This window comes from Lissotriton helveticus, chromosome 4_1 (genome assembly GCF_964261635.1).
Source record: "Lissotriton helveticus chromosome 4_1, aLisHel1.1, whole genome shotgun sequence".
Classification (NCBI taxonomy): Eukaryota; Metazoa; Chordata; class Amphibia; order Caudata; family Salamandridae; genus Lissotriton; species Lissotriton helveticus.
In genome coordinates this window covers 474,563,964-474,576,005 of record NC_136063.1, presented here as the reverse complement: position 1 = coordinate 474,576,005, position 12,042 = coordinate 474,563,964, and the positions used below count along the sequence as shown (strand labels likewise).

General features: G+C 44.3%; 1 protein-coding gene across 1 annotated transcript in view; it reads right to left on the bottom strand.

The window, feature by feature from the left end:
* The window catches only part of CALB1 (calbindin 1), a 182,913-nt gene that overhangs the window by 107,840 nt on the left and 63,031 nt on the right, over nt 1-12,042 (bottom strand). Inside the window, exon 3 of the mRNA XM_078687061.1 lies at nt 5,846-5,920. Coding sequence (XP_078543187.1) covers nt 5,846-5,920 — 75 coding nt within the window. The remainder of the gene's footprint in view (nt 1-5,845; nt 5,921-12,042) is intronic.

Sequence of the window (12,042 nt, the reverse complement as noted above, 5' to 3'; positions counted from 1 at the left end):
GGAAGCACTGAAAGTGCCACAGATGATGTAAAGATAGGCAGTGGACCGGGTGAAATAACCAATGGCAGGCTATATAGTACAGTGTTTGATGTCCACAGTACAGATCAGTACGAGCCTGCTAACAATTAGAATTCGACCATTGCCTTACTCCGACAGTAAAGGAAAAATCTGGTATTATAAGTAGAACGAAACTACGCAATAGAACTCTACTCACCGTTGAACTCAGCCACCTAGATCCTTATTCTGAATTGAAAAACTTCGGAGTATAACAGGAGTTACCGGCTAAGAGCCTCATTACCAGAATTACAGAGATCTTGATTTTATGGTAAATACGTGAGTAGGGTAGGTCTGGGTGGCATTTTATTTGTGGTGGTACACTATTAGCAGTTCCGGAATTGTAATAATTTTGCAAAATTTGTCAAAATTTTGACTTAGGAATTTATGGAATTTCACATATTTTGCATGCAGAAGAAAATGACTAAGGGCCCTATTACAATGCCGGGGGGGCGAGTGTCCGACCGGCATACTCATCCGACCGGCATCGTATCGGAAACAGGGCCGCCCTACAAGGAGTCAGATGTCCTGCATTACGAATTATGATGCAACTGCGTTCACTACTGTATGTAGTGGAGGCCGCGGAGGGATGGGGGCCAAAAAAGTAAATTTCCATCTGCCTTATTGTGGCGGTCGGACCACCATAAAAAGCCAGACCGAAAGGGACATCGTAATCCCTACGGCGGTGCCTGAGCAGTCATCACCCTTATTGTAGGAAATACATTCTGACCACTGTGCCAACAGGCTCCTTGAGCCTGTTGGAACAGCAGCGGTTGGTCCTTGCTCCTGCTGCCTCTGACTGCTGCATCGTAATGCGGCGGTCGGACCAGAGAGGCAGATGTCGGTTGGACTGCAACCGGCGGCCGGTCAGTTGCGGTCCGATCGATATCGTAATGAGGCCCTAAGACATTTTGTGCTCAGACCAGTCTCCACGCTATATCTTCTGAGATGGTTTTACCCGAAGTTTATGAAAACAAATCATGCAAGACACTTGCAAACCACATTTTGCAGTAAAAGTGTTATTTTGTGAAAGTTTTATGGAATTTTGGGACATATCATGAAAACAGTTACACAATTTCACACATCCTTAAACTATAGAGGTGAATTGGAACTCTGCTCTGTGATGGAAACCTGTGTTTCAAATTTCTTGGAGAGACCTAGTGAAATGCTTACTGAATTGGTAGAGCTGGGTGTGTGATTACTGAAGCTTGCTCGCGTCACTAGTAATGAGTGTCTGAATTCGGTGTCCTCAGTGCTGAATCTGTACCAGAATCAGTGCCAGTGCCAACTGATTTTTTGTTCAGAATCCATCTGCTGGTGCTATTGTAGTTCTGGGCACCAAAAAACTAAGACTACTGTAGCTTGATTACACTTTCACCAGACACTCCTGGTCTCTTTATTTCACTCTTAGAGGTTTATTTGTATCCCTGATTTTTTTGTGACTGTTTTTCCATCTTTCTCTTCCTTCTCCTTTCCCTCTTTTTGCGTTTTTCTCATTTTTGCTGTGGATCAAAGTTTGCTGAGGAAAAATCAGTCTTGGTCTCTAAAACTGAGTGTTGGTGGACCCCAACTACTAGCAATTGTTTAAATTAAGCACTGGGAATCCTGAGATTTGCTTTAATTGTGTATGTGTTATTATCTCACCGTCAAGGTTTTCCTAGGACATATTTTCCAGGTAAAACCTACCTGAGTATGTCTCTGGAAAACGACCTAGATTATGAGATTGCTCATTCCATAGTGAAACATATGTACAACTGATTTCAAGGTGACATGCATTAGATGTGGGTAGATCATTTGATCCTGTTTTTTTCCTTTCCATTACGATGCATGTGGCTTTGCATTTTGCTGGAAATGGCCCTTTTTTTAAGGTCACCCCAAACTATTTGCCTTTACCCTCTACTTTATCTCAATTTGTTTTTGCTGGCAACAGGACTCTGAGCACTTTACCACTGCTAATCAGTGCTACAGTGTATGTACCCTCACCTCTAAACATGGTTATATTGACTTATAAAAAAAAAAGAACGGTGATGGATTAAACCCGGATCAGTTGACTGGCGGTGAGTGTTTGCATTGTCAACGCTCCGTCCATCATCACCTTTGGTTTATCTTTGTTCGCCCTAAGTTGGCAGGGTATGCTCAGACGTGAGTCCCATGCTCACTTTGCCACTGGAGTCAAGCAAGCCCAGCTGAAGACGGCTGTAATGCCAGAAACCGGTCCTGGGAAGCTAGATTCCGGTCCAGGGAAGACATGGCTTGGCAGTTCGGGCTGGACTGTTCCCATGAGGCACAGAGTCAGACTGATTTGCATATGGCCATGTCTGAACTGGGGTGGCGGAGTGAGCTAAAGAACGGTGATGGATTAAACCCAGATCAGTTGACTGGGGGTGAGTGTTTGTATTGTCAACGCTCCATCCATCATCACCTTTGTTTTTTCTTTGTTCGCCCTAAATTGGCAGGGTATGCTCAGACGTGAGTCCCTTGCTCACTTTGCCACTGGAGTCAAGCAAGCCCGACTGAAGGCGGCTGTAATGCCAGAAACCGGTCCTGGGAAGCTTGATTCCGGTCCAGGGAAGACAAGGCTTGGCAGTTCGGGCTGGACTGTTCCCATGAGGCACAGGGTCAGACTGATTTGCATATGACCATGTCTGAACTGGGGTGGCGGAGTGAGCAAAAGAACGGTGATGGATTAAACCCAGATCAGTTGACTGGGGGTGAGTGTTTGTATTGTCAATGCTCCGTCCATCATCACCTTTTTTTTTTTAATATTGACTTATACCCAGGGCCACTGGAATTATGCGATTGTGCAGCCACAGTGATTTTCACATAATTATAGTTTTACCGCATTTGCTACATAATCCATCATCCACTGCGGACTCTGAAGATTTTTGCAACCCAAAAAAAATTCTTTCTATCTGAAATGGTTCAAAAGTTACCAAACACGCAGCAACATGTGTAGCCACGCATTGGAAGGCCCTTTGCAAAGATGGAATGGCCACCTTTCCATTGCTTATTGCTTATATGTGGGTGTTAAACTGGTACTAAGGAGGTTCAACTAATGCCCAGAAAGTATTAACAAGTTTAAAATTGGCAAAATAATGAAGTAATACTATCACAAAATGTGCTGTATAATGCTGCATAATTTGCCGTTCAGTGTTGCATAATTTAATTAACCCTGCCACATAATTTGGCCCTCCGCTGCTGCATAATTCCAGTGGTCCTGTTTATACCTAATTGGCATATTTAATTTACTTACAAGTGCCTAGTACAGTGGTACTACATGTACCCATGGCCTTCAAATTAAATTCTACTAATGGGTCTTCAGCACTGGCTGTGCCACCCACTTAAGTTTCTCTTTGATGTCTCAGGCATGCCACTGCAGAGCCTATGTGTGTAGTATAAACTGACATTACGACCTGGCAAGATAACCTTTGGCCCAAACCTTCCTTTTTAGTGCATATAATTAACCCCTAGGGTAGGCCCAGGACAGCCCAGAGGGCAGAGTGCCATGTATTTAAAAAGCATGACATACTTTTAAATGTAATATGTTCCTGTAGTGGAAAACTCTTAAATTACAAGTCTAAAAATGCCACTTTTAAAAAGTTGTCATTTTCTAGCCTTAGCCATTTGGTGCCTGCAGCCTGTCTCTGGTCACATGACTGGGTGTAGTTAGCAGTTGGACTTTGTGTATTGCTCCTAGAGAATCTAACAAAATGGGAGCTTAGGTGTGACTTGAACAGGCCATCGCTGGCAGAATGGGAGCTAGGAGCTGGACCCAGCCCCACTTACACCCGCCCTGTCCCCACACAAAGGGCTGCATACCCCCTACACTTAGTCTGGAGCCAGGGCAGGGAAGGCAGGACAACTGTGCACTTCAAAAGCATGCCTTTTGAAGTCTCTCTCGTTTTAAAGGCACTACTGGGTATGAATCCTGGACATCAGGCACCACAACTTGAGTACACTTCTGGACCTGTGGATACTCTGCCAGGAAGAAGGACTGCTGTGTGCTGCAAGTCTGCCACTCTGCTGGACTGCTGCTCTGAAGGAGGGCTGCCTGCTCTGCTGACCTACTGCCCATCTTCAACCTAGGACTCCAGAGTGACTCAAAGGGTACCCTGTTGGCCTACTGATCTGAGCCTCAGGGACATAACAGGCTCTCACAGCTCCTGGACCCATCTTCAAAGAGTTCCTGACCCCAAGAGACATCTCTTAGGTCCTGGGCCCTTGGTGAGGGTCTTGAGATCTTTAATTTAAACTTTTGAGCTCTTTGTGACAGAAAACATGCACGTTCACACCAGAACTGCACTGCTCTCACACAAAATCAGCACAAACAACCACAAGTCTGTCTCTTCACGCAGCAAGCATTGTTAGCCTGCAAGGACCACCAACATGATGCCCCAGCCTATCCATCTGCGACTGCCCCTCCTGCTCCTTGCGCAATGCCTACCACCAACAGTGTCACACTCTTTGCTCCCGGCGATCGTCTTCCACCCAAACGGGACTCGTGACACAAAAATTGAGAAGTTAGACCTTCAGTGGGACTAAACTGTGGCTATATCCGACCCGTGCTCCATCTGGGTCGGCCTAAACTTTTCGATTTGACCCGTTCCAACGTAACCAGCTAGCCGTGGTTGGAGCTTTATTTTTCTAGGTGCTATATTGCAGTTCATTCTTTAAAAAAAATCATAACGCCTGTTCTATTGATGACATTTTTCTTGTCTTATTTTATTTACTAAACTCAGATCTATTTTTCTAACCTGGTGTGGAATTGTTTTGTGAGGTGCTTTCACTTTTTTAATATTTGAAGTTTTTCACAAATACTTTAAACATTTCCTCTTAGTTAAGTCTGACTGCTCTGTGCCAAGTTGCTAGAGAGTTGAGCACAGGTTAATTTGAGGTTTACTTGTGACTTACCCTGACTAGGATTGTGGTTGCTGCTTGACCAGTCCAGGGCTCACACCCTGGTCAACCAGTAACCCAATTTTTAACAGAAATGTTTTGTAAGAGCATAAGTACCAAGACAAAAGCATGCATTACTGAGATGCTTGCACATGAAACGGGGTACATTGAAGTCTTTCTATGAATTTCTAACCAAAATGGCGTGGAGCCGGGTCACATTCGACCGTTTAATTGCCTCTGTGCTCCGGCGCTCATTGGGAAGAAAAACAACCTATGCCTCCAGCTCAGAAACTATGCTTTCGGCAATCTTTGAAATGGTCTGGAAACAGCAAGTTGCCATCTTAGAACATTTAATTACATAAACCCTTTGGAGCAATGAATTCTCTGTGCAACCATGCGGTGTACTGTTTATGGCTGCCTCAGCTACAATAGCCATTATAGCACAAAGTTGGAAGGCGCTGGGCCTCCGGACCAATGGCCGAGATGAACATTAGTTCAGAGCACGGGGGAATGTACTGTAGTTGCCTGGAATATGGCCGTGAACGCGCCCAATTAATGTCTCTGGCTTGAAGCTGCAATGCTCAGCGTGTGCGCGGAATGCCTCAAAGGAGGGAAGAGCCGAGAAAGCCTTTCTTTACAGTTGCATGCAGCACAGAAAGGCTGTGAGCAGCACAGAAAGGCTGTGAGCAGCACAGACTGCCCGTCGCTCCACAGGATCTGAGAGTTAAAAAAAAAAGGCCTTGTATTTTCTGATGCACGGACAGACAAGAAGAAATAGCTGCTCATGCTCCCACGAGTAGCCAAGTGTCTTTCTGCTGATTAATACCGGTCTAAACAGGGACATTTGTTACAAACAGGCAAGTTTAACAACCCAATGTGCACAGCAGCAGCTTACCTCCACGATTCCAATTTTGGCATCGGTGTTGTCGCCGTACTGGTCCACGAAAGCCTTCATTTTGTCGGACAGGTCCTAAAATTTACAATCACACTTTAATTAGTTTTCCGACAGAGCGGCACACTGTCTCATCAAATGTGATTGATAACCAGTCAAGGTGGTGAATCACCCGCCCGCCACCCCTAGGCCGGGAGGAGGCTCGAGAGCGGGTCCACTGGGTTTATTGGCACTTTAGAAGATGCTCGGGGGGTGAGAGGGACGAAGGCACACATTCAGCAGCATTCCTCGTATCACCACCATGAGATCCAACCCCACAAAATTACAGGAAGCATATTTCATAAGCACGCCATCATGTGATAAATCTAAGATATGGAATTCTAACAAAAATCTACCATAGCAGCTACAAAACAAATACAGGGCAATTGTGATATGTTTAGGCAATAAAAATAGATTGAATTATTGCTTTGGTAGGTGAGTTCCAGCATTAGGTTTCCTGTTAACTTCCTCCATCTCACCTAGTGTCATCCAACTTTCATCCACTGAATTTATGAACTTTTGTGTAGTGCTGATGCTAGACATTTTGGGTGCAGCATCTAAACACTGCAAGGCAAAAATACTGAACTAATGTGGTGCTTAATGTATGCGCTACATAAATGCAAATAAATACTTTGGTAACGTGTGCAGTACAGTGGCAAGAATAGTGTAATAAATATCTTCAGCGACTCAACAACTTTTTACTAGCCTGAGAAGCCGGGGAGGATACTGGTGGATTTAACCGTCCCTGTGAGTGAACTTCATGTCTGGACCCAGCACTGAGTTAGTCCTTCTTCAAGCGCGCTACATAACAGCAGCAGCACTTTTAGTTGCCTGTTTACAATCAGATTTCGAATAAAGCATAGAGTCAGAGGCACTCTTAAGAGTGCCCATTCCTAAGCTTTCTGAAAGCTGTACAGTTCATTTTAAATGCCCACGGATTTCTCCTTTAACACCTCCCATCACACTGACAAAGTGTGCTCTGATGTGCGCTCATCTCCAGTTTCTGATACGGATGACAGCAATGGCGGCAGTTGTAGATGGTAAGAGCCTCTGCATCCACTAAACATTCTCTCTAAGATGCTGAGAAAAATTACATTGCACAGCAGCAATTTTTCTCTTCAATCCTCAGCACTCCTTGTAAGGTAGTCAGTCCTGGCTTTTCACCACGGCCTAGTCACCCTTGTAGCAGCCAAACCCTCCATGCAGCGCCAAGACTCCTCGGCATAAGTGCGCTTAATAAATATTTCAGTCAGTCCCTTCTATAGCATGGTTACATCATTAGGTGGTGCCAGAGTCATTGGGGAGCATGTGGTGCTGGTCAAATCACCTCTGCTAGGGTTGTGCTCTTTGGTTTCTATACTTGGAGGCACCTTTGTTATACTGCTGCGTCTTCTTAGAGCCTTTCCGTTCTGTTTCACCCCTTGCAAGATGAACCTGCTGATGCTGGGCTCTGTTCCTGTGAACCTGGCATCCACACTTTGCATCAACCACAACATTGTCAAGCTTTAGGTTGACTTTTCAGTTCTTAAGACTACTTCTCTCTCTCTTAAGAGAAAGTGCAGTTGTTGTCTAATGTTGTTTAGTGGTTGGCCATGGGATTTAAATTGCTTTTTTGCAGTGGTAACACATACTATGACACTTTATTTCCTTTTTAGGACTATACCATGAGAGACCTTTTACTTAGATTGCTTTGTATAGCTTTTTTCAAATGGCTGTCCATGGATCTGACACTGAAGCTGGATATTTCATCCATAGGCATCAATGGTTTGTGTGAGCAATAGGAAGAATACGAGTAATAGCGGTAGGAAAATTCCCTGGCTCCTTTTCCTTCCTGAGCTATATTCCACTGTGCTGACTCTCCTGTGATGTTAAAGGTCCTCTGCAAGATCTCAGAAGGAGAAGATCAGCCCTGCATACTGAAATTCCAAAATGAACCGATCCATGATACATGCTGTACCATGGAGATTGGTGCGGCTCAGATAGTAACAGAGCCAAGAAGGGGAAACTAGTACTTGAAGGTGACCCTTCATACAACTTAGCAGGGGATAAGCTCTTAAAAGGCAAGTCAGAGAACCAGCCCACGATCATCCCTTTTAGGGATGCAGCATAGTTTGATTGTAAAATCTACTCCATATTGACTTTATCAAGTTGCTCTGAGTGATCAGGCAGGGAGGTTCTCGTAAATCATATAGACTAAGGGCCTTATTACAAGTTTATGTGTGCAATGGCGGGCCCGCCCCGCTGCAGCACCTCCAAACCCGTGGTCGGCCACCTGCCAGATTACAAGTATTCCTTGTGTGTGGTGGGATTTTTAAAAATGTTCCCATGGCAATGCCCTGAAAATGGGCACTGCAATGGGAACGCCAAAGTCATTTCCTGTGCTGCATGGACTGTAAAGTCCATGCCGTGCAGGAACTGGGGTACATACTCAGGGGGCACATGTTGTGCCCTCCTGCATGCACCCCATCGCACAGAAGCACAAGGGATATCGGTTGGGCCCCCTTTGTTTCCTCTCCACCACGGTTTTCATGGAGGAGGAAACGGCATGAAAACCGTGGCAGAAAGGAAACTCCTAATATTCTTTGCGGGACTGCGGCAGTCCCAGCAAGCATATTGCGGCCGCCTGACTGTTGCAACACCGCCAGGGAACAGCGGTTCCCTGGCGACTATCGCGGTGCATTGGTGATCCGACCACCCTAATTTTAATAAGGCAGTCGGAAGACCGCCATCTCCACACCCGGGGGTCTGGGCTCTGTGGACTGCCAGACTCGTAATTAGACTCTAAGCATTTGCTATAGTATAGTGAAGCTCTTCCCCTTACCAGGTGTTATGTGATGCCTCAAAGCCATGCACGTTTTTTAATATTGAATTAATTAATTTATAATACGAACAGCAAACATTTTGATCCTAAAATAGGAGCCAAGAACTGCTGTGTTTACATAGTGGGAAATCCACATTTGCCAAATAATCTTCAATGTTCAGCCAAAGTAATCTTCTTAAATGCAGTTTTTGCCAAATAGTTTTGCAAATCTAGACGTTGAAGATCTGGCAGGGAGCTTTGTATATGTGCCATTTGGAGCATTAACTTCGTGCTTGAACGAAAGGCAGTATCATATTACAATCTAAAACAAAATTTTACTTCACCTTAAATCGTTTTATGCAAAAGATCTAGGCCTAAGACCGTTTAGAAAGGTTGTTTGTGCTTCATTATTATTGTCAGTTTTCTTTCTCTTCTCCCACTCTGACGTGGTACTATCACAAAACAGATGATACATTCCTCTGCTCTTTAATTTCTACAAGCCTGGCTCCATATATTTTATTTTATTATTGTATACCTTTATTATTTTTCCACCTCATCACTTAAGACCAGCCCTGTGCTTAGACTTACCATAAAACAAGGTGTTTAGTAACTTTTAAATAGCTACTGATATGCTTAGATGAGCTTGACTTCATTTTGGGGTCTGACTGAAAAAGACTCTCATGTACTTCCAAGTACTCACCAACTGAGGAAGAGGAGCTCATTACGATTCGTGGCACTTTCTTCCCCAGGGAATAATTAGGAATTCTGCTGTCACTAAGCAGTGGCCTTGCAAGGATTTTTCTCTATCTTAAATTTAGTTCTGAGTACAGCATGGTGGCAAGTGTAACTGATGAAGCAAAGCTTCGCATATTTTGCGGCTTGCCGAAATCAAGAACCTCGTTTATGTGTAATAAGGTAACAAAAGTGTATGTTTTACTAACATTTATTTTGTTTAGGTAAAGTTCCCGAAGCTTGCCTATGTGTATTTCTAATGAATTAATCCGTGTCCCTAAAAATGGCCGCCGCTTGTATTTTAGTTACTGCGCATGCGTCAGCCACACTCACGTGTCCTGACGCGTCTGCAGAAATGGAGGGAAAGTTATGCGCATGCGTAATTCATAGCTGTGCTTATCATGTGGTACTGCTCGTGCCACTGCTCTTGTGTCCGTATCAATGTAGCTAACATTTAGATGCAATAAGTTTATTTCTTGATGATGAGTTAAAAGTACAAACCCTGTGATGTGTTTTCATAATGACATTATTATGTATTAATTTGTTTTCGCTTACTTTTCATGTACCGCGGGAAATGGGGGTCTGAGTGAGAGGAGAGCCATATTGGAGGTCCCTTCTGCGCCTGTGCGACATTCGGCAGCACGAGGGACCTTGGCTGATGGAACATAGCCAGTTGGCAGTGATGGGCGAGATGCTCCTGAGAAAGTCACCTCTGCCCTGCGAGAACAGCGAATGTGGCTCCTCATATGATACATTGTTAAATTGTCATTGTGTTTCTGCACAGTTTCTCCTGGGAACCCCAAACCTGCTAGGCGGTACCCAAATATGTTAATGAAGGCTTCAAATCGTGTATTGTGATTGGTGTGTTACCCAAACCCTACCTTAGGACCAATCGAAATTGAGGGATTCTGACACTTTGCAACATTGGGGGGTGGTACACTGTCCCCAAACTGTATATCTACCCTGGGTTCACCTAGTGAACCGTCCGACTTGTCTGGTTTAGCTGACCTGTCACTGACCCAACGCACTCAATAGGTGACTGAAGATACAGAGCGCTGCGGAGCACTCTGTCCGAATTTGACTATAGACTAAGGTTCTACTGAACCTTAAAGTGCTGGCAAAGCACTTAGCTGGGAGTTCGCTGACCCAATCGGGGTCTTGATCGATAGCTGCAGAGCGGGTGGAGCGCAGGCGTTGCTTCCGAACTGTGGGTTCCGGTCCTGTCCTGAAGAGGGTCCTGTCCTGAGGGTTTGCTGTCCTGTCCTGAGGGTCCTGTCCTGATTCCTATTCCGAGGGTATCCTGTCCTATCCTGGGTGTCCATTCTGCACCTGCTGTCCTTTGAGGGGTATCCTTCCTTGAGGGTTTCCTGTCCTTAACTGACCCGTGGCCAGGGTTTGGTTTCCACACCTTTCTAGGTAAATATTGCTCTGAACCTCTTGAAATTCTTGCACCTTCTGAATTTCTAACTTTTGCTTTAATAAAGTTCAACATTGCATATGTTATATTTTCCATGCCTTTCCGCAACTATTGAAAGTCATTTATATTTTTCCATAAAGTTTATTCCTATGTCTTCTCATTTGTTAGAAATTATATTTTGCATAGCAGTGTGTCATTTCCTGATATGGTCTAGAACTTCGTTGCCTAGATTGTTCAAAGGCCCCTTCACCTTAAGTGAAGCGTGTTATTCATTATAAACTCTCCTATAGTCACTCACACTTAGGTATCCCTGTTTAGATAATACTGACTTGCATAGTATCTTTTCTCGTTACATTTATTAGTACCTTGATGATTACTCTGTCATTATTTCTTTCTGCCTATGTGATTTACGTTATCTTGGTTATTGATTGCCTTGTCTTATTGTACCTCATGCAAGAAAATATTGAATTTAGATAAACATTTTAAAACTTCCAGTTGTCCGTGGTCATTTAAACAGTATTTGAATGTTATTGTTTGGGTTTGTATTTTGCTGCCTTTCCTTTACAGCTAGCTCCCTGATTCATTGTGGTCATTAGGCACCCGCATCGGTGGATGGTAAGTCGGGTGCACCGAAAATTGGTAGCAGGGAACACACACACACCAACTTGATAGAGCTCGTGAAGTCACCTGATCGATGTATATGGTGATTTGAAAAGTATATGGGCCCTGAAGCCGGAAACGGCGAAAACTATTGGTCGGGTGGCCTCGCGCGCTCTATCAGTTTTCTGGTAGCTAGAGGATGGTTAGGGACTAGTTGAGAGTAAGGCAGGGATTAGTTGGACTAGTTAAGTCGGAAGCTGCTATTATATTAATGCTGCTATAAGAGCGGCTGTTCTGAGGGAACTGATCACTCTCTTGTGAATACGCTGCTGAAACTCATGAATTTTGTATTATCATTATTCTTGTTCTTATATTGTTATATGTACTAATCCATGCATTTGTAAATCGAATCGTTAAGTGTTGTCCGAACTCCCCGGGGAATTGAAAGGGCAAGTGGTGAATAGAATCCATTGTCCTGAGGTCACAGGTTCGAGGAAAGTTAGGTGCAGGTTAGGATAACCGGGAAGCACTAACTAGGGTTTTCTGAATACATGTGTGAATAAATGACAGTAACGGGGTTCATTGGCAAAATTCCCATAGTGGCGTAACCTA